This window comes from Clavelina lepadiformis, chromosome 2, assembly GCF_947623445.1.
Source record: "Clavelina lepadiformis chromosome 2, kaClaLepa1.1, whole genome shotgun sequence".
In the NCBI taxonomy this organism is placed as follows: Eukaryota; Metazoa; Chordata; class Ascidiacea; order Aplousobranchia; family Clavelinidae; genus Clavelina; species Clavelina lepadiformis.
In genome coordinates, this window is record NC_135241.1 from 16,239,088 (window position 1) to 16,261,105 (window position 22,018).

General features: G+C 34.2%; 4 protein-coding genes across 6 annotated transcripts; 1 reads left to right on the top strand and 3 right to left on the bottom strand.

The window, feature by feature from the left end:
- Window positions 1-3,771: 3,771 nt before the first annotated feature.
- Window positions 3,772-10,175, top strand: LOC143446945 (very-long-chain (3R)-3-hydroxyacyl-CoA dehydratase 3-like). Of its 2 annotated transcripts, XM_076946821.1 has the most exons (10): window positions 3,772-3,954; window positions 5,816-5,858; window positions 5,962-6,035; window positions 7,014-7,193; window positions 7,276-7,435; window positions 8,043-8,170; window positions 8,277-8,389; window positions 8,464-8,570; window positions 8,706-8,837; window positions 9,846-10,175. In XM_076946821.1, the coding sequence occupies exons 1-10, from the start codon at window positions 3,847-3,849 to the stop codon at window positions 9,923-9,925; spliced, it is 1,125 nt and encodes a 374-aa protein (XP_076802936.1). In that variant the 5' UTR covers window positions 3,772-3,846; the 3' UTR covers window positions 9,926-10,175. The 2 variants fall into 2 exon arrangements, with proteins under 2 accessions (XP_076802936.1, XP_076802937.1); XM_076946822.1 differs by lacking the exon at window positions 9,846-10,175 and having other exon boundaries at window positions 8,720-8,837.
- A 377-nt stretch (window positions 10,176-10,552) lies between these two features.
- LOC143446946 (uncharacterized) lies at window positions 10,553-13,482 on the bottom strand. The gene is made up of 5 exons (XM_076946823.1): window positions 13,262-13,482; window positions 12,950-13,124; window positions 12,518-12,661; window positions 12,165-12,305; window positions 10,553-11,872 (listed from the first exon to the last, which is right to left on the bottom strand). Exons 1-5 carry the CDS (start codon window positions 13,415-13,417, stop codon window positions 11,811-11,813), a joined length of 678 nt encoding a protein of 225 aa, XP_076802938.1. The 5' UTR covers window positions 13,418-13,482; the 3' UTR covers window positions 10,553-11,810.
- Window positions 13,483-15,447: 1,965 nt separating this feature from the next.
- Window positions 15,448-18,111, bottom strand: LOC143445864 (lectin BRA-3-like). 2 transcript variants are annotated; one of them, XM_076945223.1, is made up of 4 exons: window positions 17,889-18,111; window positions 17,333-17,407; window positions 17,001-17,157; window positions 15,448-16,290 (listed from the first exon to the last, which is right to left on the bottom strand). In XM_076945223.1, the coding sequence occupies exons 1-4, from the start codon at window positions 18,088-18,090 to the stop codon at window positions 16,023-16,025; spliced, it is 702 nt and encodes a 233-aa protein (XP_076801338.1). In that variant the 5' UTR covers window positions 18,091-18,111; the 3' UTR covers window positions 15,448-16,022. The 2 variants fall into 2 exon arrangements, with proteins under 2 accessions (XP_076801338.1, XP_076801339.1); XM_076945224.1 differs by lacking the exon at window positions 17,333-17,407.
- A 1,697-nt stretch (window positions 18,112-19,808) lies between these two features.
- Window positions 19,809-20,708, bottom strand: LOC143446532 (uncharacterized). The gene is made up of 3 exons (XM_076946197.1): window positions 20,568-20,708; window positions 20,279-20,395; window positions 19,809-20,152 (listed from the first exon to the last, which is right to left on the bottom strand). Exons 1-3 carry the CDS (start codon window positions 20,674-20,676, stop codon window positions 20,067-20,069), a joined length of 312 nt encoding a protein of 103 aa, XP_076802312.1. The 5' UTR covers window positions 20,677-20,708; the 3' UTR covers window positions 19,809-20,066.
- Between the last annotated feature and the right edge of the window lie 1,310 nt (window positions 20,709-22,018).

The window sequence follows — 22,018 nt, forward strand, 5'->3', positions numbered from 1 at the left end:
GTCTAAGTGCGGTAATTAGTCTGCCAGCTTTCTGAGGATTTTTACTTGTGCTTTTAGTTTCAAGATTTAACTTGGCGGTTTAAAAATCAATATACCTAACGCACGACCAAATGGCGTTTGACCACTTCAGTTTATTGACCTAAAGTAGGTGGGCCTTTGTGTTCACATAAACAAAAAGGACTCTCCAAATCGCTCTTCACCTACCGAAATTAGCGCTCAATAATAGGTTAAATCGTTTCACATACAACAATTGTTTTTCTCAGAGTAATAACATTAGACAACAAAAAACGAAGAAAGCTTCCGGAAAGTTACGGATCTTTACAGCGTTTATTTTCGACAAACCTTTCAAAGTTGAACTGAGTTACCCTAAATCTCTATATTTCTACATTAAGTTGTATAAAAGACTACAAAAGAAGTAAACGTTAATCGATTTTTATCACCATTTATCAGCCTACGTAATTTTATAATTCTTTATTTATTACAACTTCTTAAATAGTCATATATATTAGAGTGCAAAATACTCTGTATCCTGCATAGCAGGGATGTTTTTCAGCACTAATAACAGGATAATAACATCGATGGAATGTTTCAAAATTGCTCAATTTATTCCATCAAAAACATAGTTCACGTAGTCAATTAGCTTATTTTTTCTACGTAGTCAAGTCTACTGATACGCTGTTAGTTTTGTTTTTCCATTTTGAAATAGACCATATTCCAATGTTTTGATGTTGTGATCTCACTCCGTTCGTGAAATTATTGGCTTATAAACAACCTGTTTAGCGAAAGCTGTATTGATATTATTATAGTTGAAGGTTATGGGAATCTTGTTGGGATTTTCTATTTTTGTCGTATTGGCTCATAAATATTAAATAGCCTACTTATAAAATAAAGTTATTTGTCGGTTCGTTTCGGTAACCTTTCATTTTCTTTGTGGTTTGGGATAGGGTTGCAAAACAAAAATAAAAAACAGGAACGATGCAATTCTAAATTAACTTGAAAAACTTGTAGTTTTGGATGTCAAGTAGAATTTTTTTAAAAAAGTTTGTTCTTGCTTTGCTTTTTTTTGGCAAGCGCATTGTTAATTTCGAAAATAAGCCTGCTACCGAGTTATCAAGTTGCTTGGTCCTCTGTAAAAATTACGCCTACCATCTGCGATCTGCTGTTAACGTTTGCTCAATAGCTTATGGCGTGGTATCAGAATCTTTATCCTCCGACTGATGACAGTCTTTTCTGTCTTTGTATGACTTAAAGACAGCGATAGTTTTCCATCGCTTAAGCTTCGTTACCGATCAAGCTTATCTTTGTAAATCTTTTCATAAGCACTTACATTTTTAATTTTTGTATGATTTCATATTATATTGCCATTCATGAATGTATCGTTATAATCATTACATCATTAGCGATCCCGTATTTATCCTTACGTCACAAGCTGTGTATCTTTGTATCGCATATGGTTGAAACTTCACCCAATTCATGTTTTCTGTGTAACGTATCCGTGAAGGTTGATACGTGAGAAGCCGTCGTTGCCCCGAGCTCGGTTGAGCTGTGGAACTTGGTGGTTATCTGACTTCTCAGAAGAGGCTCTTCCTTGGCATCACAAACGGGTAAACTAAAATCCAACTGTCGTTTATTTGGCGATGCAAGACTGTGTTTTGTATCAACTCGGGTTCCTTTAAAGAATTCACTAACAGGAAAAAACGCGCATACCGCAAACACAATATTGATTACTGTTACGCAAATGATGACAAAACAAAGGTGACACAGTACACCTGCTTAGCCTATATCTGTGCTTCGGATCTGATCGCAATCTGATCAAAAATCATGCTATTGATCGATTTTGAATCTAAAGTAAGCCACGCCGATTTGTCGACGTTTTCCCCTCAACCACACGCCAGAGGAGTCCGTTGACAACATACTGTAGTTCGTCGGGACTTTACTCTGCCCAAAGAGATTTAAACACAAGAGATATAAAAACGTGTCATAAACAAAGTGTTTAAATCTCTTTGCTCTGCCTCATTGTAGGTTATGAATAAAGTTGAAGTCGAACAGCCAAGCAATAGTCCACTACCACAACCCCTAAAACCCTTTATTTATTATATATTTGTTGCTGCCTTTGTCTAAGACGGACTGCAATGCATGTCATAATAGCTGATTCAAAATATTAAGTTTTTGAATTTTACAAGCATTTCAATTCTACAAAACGTTTTTGAATGAATGAGTGATATGATACATGATGTCCATAGTAATAAATTTGGGAAGATCCCTTGTGCAAGCATATGTAAGTGGAAATGCGTGCAAAATTGGCAAAACTGAGAAATTTGATTGAGATAGTGAAATATGACAGTCTAGCATTTCTATTCGTATTTTATCTAATAAGCGGATGAGAATTTCCCAAATTGTATGCTGCAAAAAGGATTACAGGATTGTTTATAGTGTTAAGAAACTTGCTTCTAGAGTAGCTCTGATACACATAACACATCCAGTTATACATTAAGCCTATAGGCTAGCAATGAGAAGTCAAAATTTTGATATTTCTGTTTTTTGAAATGCGTTTGAAATCACAAAATTTTTGTTTATTGTTAGATAGGGTAGTTAGGTATGGCGGTCAAGCTGATGTTTAAACATTAATAGCAAGCACCACCCAAACATTTGTATTAGTTGTTACTATTGTCCCAAGGCAGCGTCTAGTTCACCGGCTGCCAGTTACCGAATTTGGGAAAACCTTCTGCGGTAAACGACTAGCTGGTTACAAAATTGGTGTTTTCTTACTTCGGTAAACGATGGTCGGTGTTGTAGACACTTATTTTACCGGCCGCCGTTTACCGAAGTAGGAAAGTACGAATACGGTAAACGGCAATTACACTCGTCAGTGAACCGAAATATATTCTAATTATTAACTTAAAACGACGTACTAATTTTTCAAAAGTGTAAATTAACCTAAACTTAATTCCCTCTGACCCAGGCTCTCACTTTTCATGATTAAATTACTAAGCTAGGCTGTGAATTGAAATAAATGCTGTTCTAACTAAAAATGACATTTTTTTCCCAAAATCTAAATTAATTTAAAACTAATCCCATCGATCCAAATTCTCATCTTTCGTAAATAATTTAGATCAAAAATAAATTTGGACAAAAAAAGTCAAGCATTAGCAAGATTCGAATCCGAGACCTCCAGAATACATGCCCCATCGTTACCACTATGTCGCCGCATTGCTTTCTTCTCCCTGCATAAAAGAAGTGTGATAAACTATTCAGTAAAAATCTGCTAGTCACTGTATTATAATTCATCAACTTTGGTAAATGGACGGTGAAATAGTCACTTCGTTGTCCAATGGCTCTAAAATAATACGCTAACCTGTGGCTATGATAATGTGGAATGCTCTATTTCAATCTTTTTTAAACGTAAAACCAACAAAAATCTGTCATTTACAAAAACCTATTATGCATTAAATGTGTTGTATAGTGTATCAACAAGAACTTGAATTTTGAGCTTTCTTCCAATTTTTCATTTTGAACAGAAATAACCATTCATATAAGTAATTGTTTCTTTACGTTAAAAAGTTTTTGCTACTAACGAAGAGTTACAATTTGATTTTTAAGCAGAGTTTAGTTTAATTAACCACAGCATATTTTTTATGTATAAATTTTTATGTATAATTGAATGTATAAAGCAGCTGGATTTGTTACTCATAGATTCGATATATTCATGATTGTACTGCTTAGATATAATACTACGATGCCTGGCTTAAATCAATTTAATGTTTCAGCTGTTAAACGACATAAATTAGGATCTGTGTAGTCTTTAATCTGGTAATAATCTGGTTTCAATATTAGACCATAATCAACATGGTTAAAATAAAAGAATATGAAGAGCAAAATGTGCTTCATCCTACAGTGTCTTGGGCACAGAGGAAAGAAACAATCAGCTTAAAAGTTCACATTGCAAATGCTAAGGTTCGTATGCAACTATATGCTTTAATAGTTCCGAAAACTGGTGATTATGCTGTAAATTGCGATGAAGAGGTGGCAGCCAATAAAATTTAAGACTAAAAGCACTAAAAAGTTATAAAAATTTTAAGTTAGTGTAAGTTGCGAAATTGTTAGGAGCATGATGTTGGGCAGAGCGAGTAGATGCAAATATTTTAATTGCAAGCATTTCAAACAATTCAACTTAATAAGAATAAAACACAAATTTAAAACGTTCGCAACTGCAATTTCTGCATTTCATGCTTTTGTTTTAAAATGTAAACTTTTGTTTGTCATTGAAAATAAATTATACTAAAAAGACATACTTCCAACTTGGAATGAATCATATCATACAACATCATTCTGTAATTTAAGTATGGCCACTGCAGGCTCAATAAAAATTCCCTTATTGTTGAAAAAAGTATTGTTATCTAGTTTTGTGTTTTTTACACAGCGTTTCTGGTTTCTACTTTCTATTTTGGTTTAGAACATGTGCAGTGCAGAGTTGCCATATTGAAACCCAATATTAATTGCTTTACACCATTAGTATTGAAAACAATGATTCTTTTGCAAAAAGTTATTGGTAATTGTCTTATAAAATGAAGGTATAGGTGAGCCACATACTTGATGGTACAGTAAGTATGTGAATCACCTATACCAGCTCAGGTAGTCAGTTAAGGTTAAGATTTTCATAGCCCTTAGTCAACTGCATTGATGTGACTATGGTGGCGAGTTTCTTTCTTTCAACCACCTTTTGTCTTGGTTGTTTTGCCAACCTATTTTATTTCACCTTTAGCAGCGTTTGGTAAGTAAACTCTTTCAAAATTTTTACAACCTGGGATGTTACTTTTTCTATACGAGCAATTTAACCACTCTGCAATGGGCTTTCTCACAGACTAGCTAGGCCCCTATTTAAATCAAATTTTTGATCTGGTAAAAGTAATGAATGAGTAATAAAGTATTAAATTTAAATAATATTGAAATGTAGGCCATCTAACCCATGATGTCAAATTTACATTATCCAGTCATTGTTTATTTTCATGTTATATAAATATATTTAATATATATGCATATGCTGTATTTTATTATTTGTGGCATATCCTTACTAAAATTGTCCAGTTCTTTGATATGACAATAGCTTTTAATATGTAAGTACGATGTTTAATTCAAGTCTATCAGTTTGATATGTAATATTTAATATATGTAAACAATGTATAGTAAAACGCTTGGACTCATTTTGACATCACACAGTGATGACCCTGTACAGTGTGCATTACACATACTAAAGTAGTACAAATACACATACTAAAGTAGTACAAATACACATACTAAAGTAAAGACCAAAATCAGAAGTGGCTAAGGCAACAAGAGAAGCAAATTTTGAATGCTATGCTAATGGGCTCAAAATTGGTACATCTTTTTGTTTACTGTTTTGTAAAATGGGCTTGCTATGTCACAATAAACAATATGTTGCAAGACTTGAGTAAGCCTAAAGGCATGAATTAGAACAAAAGTTCTAAGCCATTGTTAAAAGTGCCTAAATTTGTTGATGGTAGATTTGGCCAAAATTTTATGCAACAACCTGATTTTTTGAAAAAATTTCGGTGACAAATGTGCTTTTAATGGGAATATGATCGAAATTAAATTTCGATAACAAAAAAGTAAAGCACTTCTTTATAATTTCAGTAAAGTGATGCGATTGATTAAATAGGCAACATACTTTCTTATTACTTCACTTTATAGTGCATTCCTGATTAGTTTTGTCTTGCTTTTTTATTGTCTATCTAATATTGTTCATATCATGTATCAAGTATTGTGAGTTGATTTGGCCTTTCTTGCATTCGAACAGGCTCCAACCATTCATCTAACAGAATCAACTCTTAAATTTCAAGGTAACGTTCACCAATGGATAGAAAATTAGATTGGAAAGGTTTTCTACTTACATTGTTATTTTAGTTTAGAAACGTTAGTACCAGTTTTTTTTTAAATATACAGTTGAAGGTTCTGGTGCAGGAGGATCAAATTTATATGAATTTTTTCTAGAATTCTACAAACCTATTGACCAAGAGGTATAAAATTTCCTAATTTTGTAGCTTACTGAGCAATTATTTATCTGTATTTAATATTAAATAAATAAATTTTCTTTTTAATAATAACTATCTGATGTTAAATACCTTGCACTTTGTTATACAACATTTTCATAACATATTATTTGTTATTATTTAATGAGATTCAGAAATCCTGCTTGACTATTTTCTCATTTCTTGATATACGGTTGTCTGTGATAGACAATTAATTAATCTTTATAGTTTGTTTATACGTGTTGTAATAAAAAGCAAAATCATTGGTCAGGTCTTTGGAGTATGTTACTTTATTGCAAAATGAGCATCAAGCTAACAGCGCTTTGCACACAATGACACTATTTATGTTTAATGTTTCGGTACATAATATTTGGAGCGGCTAACAATAGCGAAAGTAAAAGAGCCAAGACATTCAAGTAAAGAAAAAACACTTCATTTTGTTAATGCTACACCTTACAAGTGGTGTTGTTTTTTCAAAGTTTATTGATCTGAAACTTCCACCATCTTACACAAATTGTTAAGACAAGGATTTTCTCCAATCCATTTTCATTCATTATATTCCATTCCATTATTCCGGAAACTTTTCTTAACCTACACGCAATGCTCTGGGGACGAAATGGTTTAGATTGCATGACATATCAATGATGATAGTGGTAGTGCAATACTGTAATTAGACTGTACAATGTACATGATTCTGATACAGTAGAGAAATGAATTATGTGATATCATAACAATGTGGAAATTATCAAGCGGATAGAAATATGGTAAGGTGTGATGTGGTCAATCAACATCTGCTGCTATGAATCACCTAAGTTTTTGGCTGTTATATTTCTGCTCTACGCATTATTTATTTGAACAATATGTTTGAGTGAAAACTGTAAGCAACAGTATTGTTCTTTGATCTTTAGAATCATTTTGTAAAGTAAAATTAATCAAAGTCTTAATGCAAGTTCTTATTTTGTTAAGGGGTGTGTTTACAAATCCGCTTCATCTTGCATTGAAATGCAATTGACAAAACTTGGCAGAGCAGAATGGTGGCCGAGGTTGATTCCTGAAAATATGAAGAAACCTCATTTTCTAAAATTAGATTTTGATAAGTGGATGTCAGAATCAGACGAGGAAAACGAAGAATTGCAGAAGAAACTGGTTTTAATTTTAATTTGTTGGCTGTAATTTACCTTAAAATGCACATCAGATGTTGGAAGGAACTATCTTATACTGTTTTTAGGCAGAAGCCCAGAAATCACAAGAGTCTTCTTTTGAGGAAACAGAAAAGGCCCATGATGTGGTTGTCAATTTCTATTTGGCTATGTATAATGGTGTGCAGTTTCTGCTTTTCTGTGCAATTTTTCTTTCCTGCATACTTGGTCGAATTTTGCAAGGCTCAGGTAAATGTATAGCAGTATACATTTATTAAAAGTATCTTTTAAAAATTACACTGAATTGACCATGAAAATAGAAGCTCATACTTTATGAATATTTAGATAAGGATTTTTTTTTGTTTTGTTTATTACACCTATCTAGAATTGAACCAATTAATCAGCAAATAATAATTAATCAGTCATTCACCCCGTGGACATTTTCAGTCGGTATCAGTACACATGACGCAGTTAGCGATAATTTACCTCCGAGACAATACGACAGTTATTATGATATTTACACTTTCAAGTTTCTTGCAGACTGGCTACCACATGTATGCTTTCAACATACTGTTTATCACATACTTAGCTAAAAATTATCGAAAAGATTGTTTTCTGGCATGTAATCAAGCTCAAACTGATTAATGATTAATTATTCTGATTAATTTGTATCTGTTGAGGATACAAGGCTGATAATCAGTAACTGGCCAGTTTGCTCAAGCGCAACTTAACCATTAAAATAAATTTGGCTGAATATATGAACATGGTGTCAGATATAGTGCTGATCTTAAAAAGTGAAAATTGTACAAATCTGTTGCCTTATTTTTATAGTAATGCAAGTTAACTGTTTTTGCAGACTTTCAAGTATATGCTTATAAGCATGTTGGAAGATTGGTTACATTTGCTGTCTTGTTATCATACTTGGAAACAATGCATTCAATTGTAAAATTTGTAAAGACTCCCTGGTTTTTTCCCTTTATGCAGGTTACTTCTCGTTTAGCATCTTGTTAGTTTTGTATTTAAAAGTCTTCCTTTTGACCTTCCCACGTCGAGCTAAACATTTGCAGTATTGTTTGTCTTTATCTGGTAGGTGTCTGGTAGATGCTTTGTAACATTATGTTTATGGCTCGGCGGCTCACCTGTCCAAGAGGGTTGGGCTGTGTGGTATCTTTTTGCAGCTTGGAGTGGTGCTGAAGTTATAAGGTGAGTTTAACGGTGCGTCGAAGGGTATGTTTGAAAACAAAAATATTGCGTTAATGAATATATTTCTTTTCAAGGTATCCAACCTATTTGTTACAAATTTTACGTCGAGAATCAAAGTACTTGACATGGTTGAGGTACAATGCATGGATGATTTTGTATCCTTTCGGAACATTTTGTGAATGTAAGTAAGCTATTTGTTGTTCAAACTATGAACTGCAAAATAATGCCTCAAAAGAGACAAAAATATGCATTGACAATAAATGCAAACAAGTGTACAGTGCATAGTTTTAATTTTAATTACTGATTTCTTCACAAGATTGCATTTTCAAGGAAGCCTTGGTCTTATTTGAAGAACACGGGCAATACATTTATGAAATTCCTGGTCCTGTATCATTCACTTTGAGACTGGCCGATTTCATAAAGGTTTACATAGTTTTGCTAGTCCTGGGTAAGTTATTCAACACTTGGATGTTAAATTTTACATTAAACCAATGATACAATTTATATTGTTTTCTTTTATTCTGCATTGTTGTTTATCAGGGAACAGCATGTGGTCTTAAGATTTGGAGGTTATTGGTTACTATGGTAAAATTAAGTTACAGTGTGTTTATGTAGTGCATTTTGAATTTTTCTTTTTATTCGGACACAAATTTTCATTCTGAATTTTGGAGCACAGATTTTTCTCCCCAGGTTCATACTGATTTTGCAAAAGTATAGTCTGTCTAATGTCAATAAGTATAGCCGGTGTTGTTCGAATTAAAGAGCATAGACATATGCAGACAGGGGAAAGAACAAATACATTTGTTTTTCATTAATATTTTGTTATTATTGCAAAGCCAAGTTCATAAATTTTGCTAAAAATCAGCTTGTCATTGCTTTTGAGCCCACTCCTTTTATTAAACTATACGAAAACCAATCGAATGATTATAATCCTAAAATCCAATGAAATGTATTACACTATAATCCATAGAAAACAAATCATATTGTCAACACCCATTTTATCCTCTCAATATTGTTTTGGCGTCAACTGACACTTGAGCTCCTTAAAACTATTTCCATTCTGTATTTGTCAGCTTCGTTGGCTGCAACTGCACCACCTGATCGTTGGTCTTTTATGACTTAAGTAGCGAGGGACTCCATAATTTCGTCCAACCTTTTTCAAGGTTGACAAAACCGACGTAACGTAGACGTATGATTTGACGTTAATACCTTTTGTAGACCGTCTTGTCAACTTTTGCTTTTCACGTTTATAGAAAAGGTTTTGGCATTAAATCCTCCTTCCATGAAACTCTATATAACTTAAATGTACTCCATATACTGACAAGCTACATTGGTGGCGAATGCGCCATCGGTTTGGAAACAATAATCGCGTGGGAAAGTCTTATTATTAATTGTCATTTTCAAGTGACGAAATTGAAAATTGTGCACTTTAATTCTATCCTCATTGTCGTTTCAGGTATAAGTGTGCTCATGCGCCATATGTGGAAGTTGCGCAAAATGAAGTACGGCCTGCGTAAGAAATTCAAACCAGCTTAAAGAAATGTTTAGTAACCTACTTGCTATGGCGACTGCAGCGGATCGCAAAAATTTCAGCTTCAGTCCCAGAATCATTTTGTTTTATTGTATAATTTATTTCGATGATTCACTGATTCTCTTATAGCTATGCTGCCGAATCTGTAGATGCTGTATCGTCCGACATTTATGTGTTTGCATGTTTTCTTGTTGATTGGAAATAGCCTACCTATATCACATCTTGGTAATTGGTAATAAAATATCATTGTGTTTACGTTTTTATTTAGGTTAGCATTAACATACGGCTTCATAAGCGAATGTACGAGCTGGATGGCTGTGCTAACCTATGCCGACTTTATAGCATCATCTTCTTAAACGTTTTAAGCTCTCGTTTTTTGCCTTTCCAGTTCCCTTAATTGCGTATGAGCATTTCATTCATTTTTGTTACAACTTACAAGCCTTTGGTTAGCAACGAATTTCCGTTCCTCACGCTCAATATCGAACAGTAAAATTAAGTATAAGACAACCTACAGGCTCCTGGACTTGAAAAACTTTCATGCTGTCATCGTGTTGGTTTCAGAGTCATATTTATCGCCATTGACTGGATTTTTTTTCTTAAGCACAAAGTCTATCAAATCAACAGAGGTTTTATTGCGTAATAATTTCATACTTAATCATTAGAATCTATTGCTATCAAACAAAATTATCCTTTGTTTTGTGTTGAATATTAATAATTATTGCGAAGAACACTAGAACCATCCATAAATAATTAACTTGCGTCGTCTACTAGCGATTACTCACCTGTGCAGCAAGTGAGATACGATGTCAATACAAAAGCAAGGCATTGGATAAAGCAAATGGTTGTTACTTAGTAAGAAACATGTATAACGTTAAAATGGATATTTTGTTAAACTTGGCTGGATATTGCAAAACAGAAAAAACGGGTTATACGGCGTTTCAAAATGGTTGTTTACAAAGTTTTAAAATTGTCCACAATAAATTGCCAGCTATTGTACATAAAAATTTGAAAATACTATTCATTTTGAGGCATTTTAAAGTTTAGCGGCGTTGGAGTTTGAAGAGGCGGAAATTTTAGGCTTTCAAAAAATTTCAAACCCCACAGCACAATACTAGGCTAAATAAGCTCCTGAACACAAGGTTGACATGTAGAGCAAAATACAACTGTATCATAACTGGCATAAAATAATTCTGTGCGTAACATCGGAAAATATTCCGCGGGCGACCATGATTTAGGCCTGTTGTAACACCGACGAGGGTTACGTTTGTGTTACCCAATGCTTTTTGCTTTAAGCTATTCGTCTCATTTTTTAAAGAATTTTCTCAAAAGACAGCCAGTATCAGTTTTTATGACATCATTTTAATGGTTGCTGAAGCTGTTGTATTGGGCACGTTTTCAGCACCGGTTAGGAAATTTCCGCGGAGTTTATAGTTCTTTTAACTTTATTGCTTTTTCTTCTATAAATTCTGTATGCAAAAACGCATAAGAATAGAAAAATAAAAAAATACCAATCAATACATTATTATCAAATTGGTAAATGAACTTGTTGGTTGTAAATGAGCAATGTAAATTGTAAAAACAACGTGTGATTTGGACCAGCAAATGGGCCAGCTATTTTGAAGAAAGCTTCCACCCAAAAGTTATCATTTCCGGTTTTACAATAAGGGGCTACGTGCAGTATCCTAATATCGGTTTTGTATTTAATCTATTACTTCGTTTGAAAAAATCCTTTTCTTCTTCATGTTTTTAATACAAAATTCTAATGTAGGAAATAACATCCAGTGCAAAGAATGAAAACGCAAGTGATATTCAGATCTTATCGTTTCAGAACAGACAGTAAATGTGACACTAACCATATCCAAGAAACAGCGAGCTGTGTATAGTTCATTATCAACCTGTCATGCTGGAATGCATGAAACGATGAGGAATGGCCTTTCTCACCGGTAGACAATCTAAAGTAGTTTTTAAGTATTTGTTATTCACGAAATCAGTTTACTTGGAAAGCAATGACCTTTGTGGATTCAGCTGTTGAGTAATACGACCTGCAGGCCTTTGTATGACGTAGTGCGCTGGTATAACCATGTTCTGTTATGGGTTATGGCCGCGAGATAACTAGTAGACTACAAAAACCTATGAAAACCTACGTTAACAAGACAAAATATTTTATAATAAACTACATAACTAGTTGTAAACGCTAAACAACGCAGAATAAAAAATGTGCAACATCTTATGCAATTCCATTACGTTCATAACACTGGGTTGTATTGACGAGGTTGCTTTTATCAGAACGTAAATCAACACTTTGCATTTCACTTTCCAAATCATTGTAGAAAGACGACTCGTGTTGAAGTAAATCTTGGCATAAATCTCGGAGAAAACGTTTACCTTAATTAAAGTGCAAGTTGTACATTGGCATAAATGAAAACATGGTCACTTTTCTCCTGATTTGATCCTAGTTAGATAACTTGATGATAGTTTTATGATCTATGAATTTTTACATCAAGCTATTAAGCTATTTATGTAGATGCTGACACAAGAAGGCAGCTAGTACGTAACTGTAAGTCTGAACAAACCAAACAACATACATTTCAGATTACCTGCATTTTGGAATTCACTTGCATTTAAATGAGGACCTAATACATAGCAAAACTGGCAATGCCGAAGAACTGCAGACTTTATCATGTCGATGTCTTTTTCACTCGAATCAGAAACAACAGATATGGCTACAATTTTTTCGTTTGCTAAAAAAAGCAAATCTGATTTTTTAAACATCTGCTTATTTACTGAACAACCTTAAAAAATATGAAGTCATGAAACTAAAGAAAGCCTAGGTCTACTTTTCAAGTATAAACATTGAACTGCAAAAAAACTCCACTTTCAAAGTGCATTGCTGGTTTTAACAAATCTAACTGCCCATACTATAGACTATAGAGTATAGACAAATAAACACCACAAGTTACTGCAGTAGTGTAAAATAAACGTCACGAACCTAAACAAAGCAAACTACCGAAGGATCCGTAATAACTTACCTTCATAACCACCATTGTTAAGAATTGCAAACCAGTTTTTTAGACTCAAAATAAGTTTGTTCAAATTGTTGAATGTTTTGAAATCCAGTGCTACAAGAACGGCTCGTGCTTTACGCACTAAACTGGGTATCAAAAGCTCCGTGCTTTGCTGAAGTATTGTATTCCACAAGTTCACCTGCAAATGTGAACTATATACTACGACTTGTAGACTGTACTATGAGCTACGTAGATGCTATTATAAAATTTACGGTATTGTAAAACCCACCAATAAAGACCGCTTTTACTTTATTTATTTTTGAGATTATAGCTCACCTCAGCCTCCAAGCCATTTTTTCGGAAAACTATTTTAAGCGCGTCCCTTTGAGAATCCTTTGAATCTAGCTTCGAAAGGGGGTTTGTTAGTTCTGATATATTTTTCCCAACTAAAACAATATCATATAATCTTCGCTTTGGCTTTGTAAATGGCATTAGGTCTATCGTAGCCTATTACACCTATACTTTGAAACGTGTATTTCTTAAATATATGACTTGTACTAACGTGTTACAGGAGACTGGCAGTGACTTTTGATAGGCCTAAGTAGGATCTGGCTGACAGTAGGCTAAGTTCTTATGTTTTGCCTGTGTTATTGCAGTCTTGTAAAAGTCACCAGAAAATTCACAAAAGAAAGGTTAAACGTAAATGGTTATATAGAGCATATAAAAATGAATTTACGCATTAAACATAAAAAGATCAGAATTTTTTAACTAAATATTATTTACATGCTTTGAATTGGCCTTAATGTCTTTAATACTGCAATGAGAAAATATCGTGTAAACTTACAGCGGCAAAATTTCGTAAAGTACTTTTTTAAATAAAGATGAATTTATGAAAGTATGTTGGTGTATTACAGGTTTGGAGCATATCTTACCTAAATTCATAACGAATTAAGAATAACTATTTTAGGCCTATACCAATTACAACATCCATATTTCTTTGATTATAACCGTGAAAAACCATCCATCCCATTTTTGTGGCCGAAGGAGGACAAGATATTAGGATCCACATGTGTACTAAAAGAGATCTGTCGTAAACAGCCGGAGTTAAGTCCAATATTGTCATTAGGAAACCATGCTTCTGTCGTTTCCTAGAATAACTTATAGCTAGAAATCTTTTGAATGGCATAAATTGTGTTTCATTTGAAAGCGTTGCTCTTAATTATGTCAAGAAGTAATTTTGTCTCTGAAATCTCCAATCACAGGTTCTTTAAGTTACGACATAACTTAGTTGTTAATAGCCTATGACATTGTCTGTCACATTAGTATCACTTTCTACGTTTTTCTACGTATCATTTTTTACTCTACGCCAGGCATGCACAACATACGGCCCGCGAAACCTTTTCGTGCGGCCCACGAGATATTACGTGATTTCGCTCATTCAGGCATTTTCTCCACGGTTACAGTTACATAATCAACGAATCCGATGCTTTACCGCCGATAAGCGTTAAAAACAACTACATACTGTAGTGCGAGAGGCAACCGTCTCTTGACAGTAACCATCTTCTCAATAATATCTCTTATTCGACGGTTAATCGGTCACATTATATAAAGTAGGCTACACGTTAGTTACAACAATGTTAGCACGCGGCCCGCGAAAAATTTTTTTCCCTAAAACGGCCCGTGTACTGTTTCGAGTTGTGCATGCCTGCTCTACGCCAACGTTACCATGCTCTAACAATGTCAACGTCACGATGTCCGAATAAAAAATGTAGTTAAAGTGTAACCCTCATCGGTAAAACACAATGCTGAGAACGATATTTAAAAACGCAATGCGACAAATTTGCGTTTTGGGTCAGTGAAAATCATTCGTGAGATGCAGCAACATTTAACTGGGTTGCGAAATTATTTTTTGTATTGTAATTTCACTGAAACTTTCTCTCATCTTGGTGGAGCATTCGCCCCAGTCGTAACCTTTGGATCTACCCCTGGCTCCCCATGAGATGTAAAACGAGTTTTACGGGAATATAAGCCTTATTTTCTAGATTATTAAAAAACGTTGTACAACTTCGACAACCTATTTTCACTCTTTCGTATTTAATATATCCTGTAAAAATTCTAGCACTTTTAGCGCCTATTTTTGTTGTCGTTCCTCGATTTCGCGCCAGAAATTATACCCATTGCTGCTGGTGGTGGCGCAAAATGATTTCCCTTCTGTAAAAAACGCAAACAGCGAAACCATTCGACGACTTTTGATCTAAGAATAAAATTAAATTCAAAAACCTTATCTGAATCCTGATTTAGCCTACATACATGTTTGCATTCATCGTACGTTGGGCTTGGGTAATCTGTAGCTTACTTGTACTATAGACATCCGATACAATTCTGACCACTTATGATTGATGGTTGCCTATTTCTTTGATGTTTTTTAGAAATAGAATATTTCAATAAAATATACCTCATTTGAATTATTGATATGACGAGTGCTTGATGGCTTATAAAAGTGATATATTTTATAATTCCACTGGCTGTAAAATACTTTTATAGTCAAGTAGTATTATAGTCTTCTAGAAAGCCATTAAATACATTTCAGAATATCTGCGTTATAATGAACAAAACTGTTTTAAAGTTTTAAGAATTAGGAAGTACCGCATATAAGTTGATATTCAAAAGAAAAAGTAGCCTAAAGGAATACCTGCAAAAAGTATAGGCTAAATACAAGTTACGACAAACTTCTGAAAAACACTTGCATAAAATAACTACTTTCAGTGAATTGCTGAACAAGTACTCTTACTGAAGTACAAGTACTCTCACGGCTTTAATTGAAAAAATACGAGTTTAATGTTACTATTGCGATAAAAGTTTTGAGAAAGTGTGAGCATCTGTATACGAGAATCTTCGAACAACTGTCGAATCTTTTAGTGCCGATTTGTCAGCAGTAAGCATATACCATATCCAAAATGATTAGTGAAATAACAAGCTGTATCCTACCGCAATGGCGCAAGCATGAAAAGCAGCGGTATATAGATGTGGCAAATAGTTTCATTTATATTTCACAACCTTCCTTTTGAATGAATTAACCGTCTGCAGTAATTTTGACCTAACACAAATCATTTATTGGCTTCTCACACAGAGCGTTATAACGTCTTCCGCTACACGGTACATCGTTAGCCTGGTATTTTGGGGTTTTGTAATTTATGTGAGCACATCGACTGTATCGACCATCATTCGGCTCACCAGGAAGCCAGGCTGCAGTTTCTTCTGTTGCTGGTACCTCGTCAACCCAAACCCATTGTCCATCATAGTCGAGATCGCTTAATCCTATCCAAGTTAAAGTAGAAGTCCTGAACAAGGCAGTAGCAAGGTTTCTGCAAAGAAATTAGTCACTGAAAAAAGAACTTTTACAGTTCAAAATACAGCTATAGCTATATGGCAGTCTTTAAAGCGTAATTTTAAAGTAGACTGAACCCCTCCTACATATTTTCTTTTATGAAAATAATTGTGTGTAGCTTAGAATTAACATTAGCTTATCTTTGCCCTAAATCGCGATAAAGCGAAATAAAAGAGTTCAAAAGCATGAGCAAAGTCCAAAGCAAAACTAACAAGTATTAAAACGTGTATTGATTATAAAGGTCAATTACAACCGGGTTAAAACATGTTAGCAATCTCTCCACACAAATATAAATTCAAGGTAATATAAAAGCAACCGATTAGATCTGATTTTAAACTAATTCTTTAAACACTTCAGCCTGTAAGAAGTCGCATGAAAGCCTTTATTTCATTACTCATCACGTCCTTTCTCCTCATCGTATGTCAATAGAACAACTGGGCAAAAGTTAACGTAAACAAGGTTTGGATGGAGTGTTTGCCAGGCGCTCTAGAGGTTTATTTACTACTACAGTATAAATCACTTACAATGCGTCATAAAACCATGTGAAAGAGTTATAATCAACGGACGCAGGTAACAAACAAAACCTCAGCGTTTAATTTAAATTGTGGCCTTAAAATTTTAGGTGAGTTTTATGTACATCTATAACTATTTTTCTAATTTATATTTCATATTCTTATTCAATTTTACCTTCTCACACTTAAGTTCCTCATTCCGACAGCAGCCAGATCTGCGCCCATATTTTGACAACTCCTTCTGCTTTCTTGCCACGTTAGTGTGGTTGTAATAACCTTATATTGGTAACCGTTGTTTGGTGCATACCATCCATTTTCAGGCTTTGTTGTTTCTGAAATACAGAGCGTATCAATATTATAAAGCACTTGACCTAAAAGCCAAACATCAAAATAAAATGTATAGACCATACGATTTTATTATAACTCATATTTTATTAGAACTTAATAGATGATAAAACTTGTGTAACCTATAATTTGCATGGGCATATAGTCTACATTAAATCTTACGTTTACACAAAGAATAAATCTTATCTTCGAGCAACTGGATTTGGTTGCTGTGGGTCTCTAACATTTCCTGGATAGCTGCAAATTGGTACATTTAAGAAATTTTCTACAATACCTTCGTAAAATTCTTGATAAAATCAAACGGTGTAGCAATCAAACCAATGAAAGTTATCAAACATATTTTTGTTAAACAGACATCGGATCTTTTAAGTTTCCGCTTGATTATTAATATGCAGCACGGAAAATAGCTATTAAACAGGAAAGAAGAAAATATAGTTATAGTAAATGCATATTATGGTATACTAAACACCCATTGATAGAAAAGCAAGTTCTTTTTTGTCACTATACCACGGGTTTTCAAACGTTTCGATGACCGTACCGTTTCGTTGTTGTTTGGTTGTTGATCGTATACCTCGTATACGTAGTATTTAGTAAATATGTAGTATTTTGATGAAACTCTTACTGATGCAAAGAAGAAAAAAGCAATTTTCGTAGGCCAACTGATTAAAATCTGATCTGGTTAAAATGTGGCCAATGGTTGAAAACCTAAGCATTATACCTTTTAATTGGTTTGTTCCTTTGGGAGCAGGCGCACCAGCTTCACCTTTCATACCTTTTTCACCAACTTCACCCTTTTGTCCGGGAACTCCCCGTTTTCCAGGGCGCCCTGGAGGTCCCCCAAGGTTTTCTGAAGCGCCTTGGGTTAGTCCTTGATCAAAGCAAATACCTAATACCACAACGTACACTACAAACTTTAACATTTTTATATTTTGTAATCCTTGTTTTCTATATCAAACAAAAGAAAACATAATTTGTAATTTTTTTAGGTTGTTTACGCATAGAGCGCTTATTCTACCATTATTAAAAAACTGAATACAATCGTAACACTTTCCGATGCCGACTGTCTAATAAACTCAAATTTAAACAGAACTTTCCACTGAGGTTTATGGTTCATCTTGTTCACTGAAAAATTCAGCTTAAGGGCTTCACTGGAAATCAGATGCCACGTTAGCGTTCACGCGTGGCTAAACATACGTAAGTGGAAATGAATCAGGTATTCAAGATACTTGAAATAAAAACTTTGTGCTTTTTTGATAAATTATTAATATTATCCTTACAAAAGTTTAACTAACGTTGTTGTCTTTATGCCAAAAGAACGTCGTCCACAAGCATTTATGGAAATAGAGATGGCAAAAATGGAAGAGATATGTAAATAGCGTAGTGGAGATCATATATCGTTGATTATGAAGTCGTATTAGTAAAATAATTCTTGTAAAAAAGTAAGCTAATTAAAGAATCCTTTTATGGGTGGATTCTAAGAAAACATGCTTCTAGTGACGCTTAATATTTTTCAAGAAGGTAAGTAGCATGTTCCGAAATTTAACACCAAAAACGTTATTAATTGTTGTTTAGTTTTTGTCTGCATTAGGTTTTTACTTTTTCTGTAGTAGCCTACGAGGTGAGTGAATTTTGCTGTTATTCCATTGAACATGTTATAGTGTATATGTGGAACGTGATTATTCAGCTTTTTGTGCATAAAGACGTTAGACTCAATTTTTAAATTTAGAACATGCCTATTACATTTACAGTCTTCATATCAAAATCAACACCGGCGGTATTTTTGTTTGAAGACATATAAAGAACCTTACTCAGAAATATCCTATAAAATAATCACATACTTTTTTGCATACGGTTCACAAACGTATTTTGCCAGTGGCATCAGACAGAAATGATGTTATATCAGGTTATGATACAAAATAAGTGAACTACTACGTTCCAGAGCATGAAGGCAGTGGGTTTCTTTCAACATTTCCAAGTTTTCGATTTTGCAAATTTGCCAACGCATTTACTCTGTAAAAAGATGTTAGTGTCATCTGCGTACATGCGTGGCTTTTGTACACTTATGGCACCAATTAAAATTGTTGACGTAAATTAGAAAAATTAACGCGACTAAAAAATAAAGCCTTAAGGTAGGCTCCACCATGCTTAATTCCTTTCGATTTCACAGTTTTCGTATGCTATAAAGCCGTTATTAAATTATTTAAATCGGCAGTTGGGTTTGGTTGGTTGTAATGTAGGTATTACTTCAATTGCTGTCTTAGTGTTTAACAGGTGCCGCGGTTCACGGTTGATGTGAATAAAGCCAGATACATGGAAGTTTCATTAGGTATTTTCAAATGCGTCAAAATTTTTGATGGTTTGTGAAAAGGCTGCCAAGGTAGTTGTAGGGTATAGTTTTTCCTAAACTCAAATTGATAATTAAGCCTGGTTAATTTGTAGCGGTTTGGGTTGTATTTTTTAATGCCATTACGTCATTTCTTGCAGAAGTATTTTCTAGTTATTGATTGAAGTTTATGAAATTGTTTTTTAATAAACACTTTAACGGTTGATTGATATTTGGAAACTCGCTTTGAATAACTTCTGACAACTATGTGTAACCCAGATAGCACGTCGCTCGAGGGCCGACGTCGAGCCGCTAGCTTGCTTTTGGCGGCCCACAAACGATAATCGCTGAAGGGCCAACTTCGTTTTGTCCAGCGGGCCTAGGTCGGGTAGGGAGCAACAAAATCTTTGTCGGACCTCGGTCGGCGAGTTAGCTACGATCTCCTACGAGCCGACTTTGGGCCTACCAACAATCACTAACACACAGGGTTTTTATGCAGTTCAGCAAAAAGTTTATTTTTTCAAATTTGAAAGTTCTACCAGCAAACACAATATTTTATTATAATCACTATCATCATCCGCTATCATCACTTGTAGAAGATGAGTCGAAATTCATGAAATACAATTGTCTGCGCGTGGCTTCATCTTTCCGCTCTTTATCTAAAACATTTTTGTAATGAAATATATTGCATAATGTTTCTTTACTATCTACAAAATTAAAAATGCAAAGTAAAACGTTCTGCAATACATGATATGAACATCACACACGCATGCCACACATCTTACCCATTTTGTTCTTCATTCTTTTTAGCCGTCCCCCTTCCCTATCACTAGCATTTTTTAACCATTTCTTGATCTCGCAGATACTCTCTGCTTCCTTAATACCCGATTTCTTGGCAGCATCTAAAGTATAATGACATAAAAACAAAATACTGGAGTAAACATCATCGACAGATAGGCCTAATAGTAAATAACACTCACAATACATCTTAAAACAATTAAGAAGCGGTAAGCAACCTAAAAAATCAAAACATGACTTAGCAAAACCATCAACACTCAATTTTGACTTATTCACCTATAACAGCTTTTGCGAGTTGTGATGAATGCATTCCTGTCTTATGACCCTTTCCCATCCAATTACAATTGGTTGCCAGTTCACAGGTCAACAATTTGCTCAACATCATGCTGATAACATCTTTTGCTGTTATGCCACCTATTGTTTAACAATAATGTTAAACTATTGTTTAACCTAATGTTTAACTATCCTGACAAGAAGTTTTTGTTTGAAATGCCCGTTTCATTTAACACGAATTGGTTATCTATGTCTCAATGTGTCAGCTTTAGCTATATTTATCTCACATTGTTTTGCGAGCAGTAAAAGTTAGCTGTGTGAATCATCGAAATCAACAAATGAGTTGTCTAAGCTAGTCATGGTGATTGCAACTCAATTGACATCTTATAAGTAGTTGTAATACAGTACTTATGTTCTTGATTATTCGTATCATTGAGAAAGTGTACAGCACCTATACAATAAACACCTTGTCTTGAGAGGTATTTCTGTCGTAATATTAAAACCTTTCGGCCGACAAAAGGTTAAAGTAAGTTATTCTAACCGCACACAACAATTGTCAGATAATTCAACATGTGAATTAAGTTAAGATACCCTAATAAGTGAAAAGCAGTTGTTCAAGTTAATCATAATACACTTCTGCATATCTAAGGAGGCGTCAAAGATCTAAAACTAAGATTTTGTAGGACGTCCTACGTAGGGTTTTAAAAAACCTATTTAGACCAATCAGAAGGCAGCATGTTTGGTGTTGTTTTCTAGCCTGGGAATTACCCTAACAGTTGGCGGGCTTCAATTTCCCAGGTCGCGTGCAGAATTAGTCTAAAAATTAGCATGAAAGTACTGTAGCTCAAATTGTCTTTTTTAGGCCAAAAATTCTAGTGCTTATTTTGCATCTCTTAAAAAAATTTGAATCATGGTTTTTTGATGGCATTTTATGGAATGGTAGTCCGAAGCATACTAAATTAACATGCAAAATTTCCGAGAGCCCCATGGAGGATTTTTCCAGTTATCAGCCTTTTAGTAAATTTACTGTATAATAAAAAAAGCAAATATTTTATGGCATTTTTGGTCTTTGACGCCTCCTTAATATTAAAATAGGATTTTGAAAAATAGACTAAATAATTGGTGACTGTATACCTTTCATCTCCATTTTTACGCCAATTACAGTTGTTTGTAAACTAAATGCTGGTCAAATTTATTCATTATTATATTATTTTTTTCAGTTTGATTAAGCATAGGTTTATGCAGTTCTGCATTAGTTCTATAATTTTTATCGGTTTTACTTGACAACCGATCTGCAAGTTGAGTGCTTAGGCCTACCGAGGTTTAAAAGAAGCTTTCTCGTGGAGTCAGATGCCCCACGTAGGGGATTAACAGCATCCTAGATTCCTTCAAGCCTTACTTTTTCCTGACGCTGAAAAATCTGATAACCTATCAGCGTTTCTCCAAGACGTTTT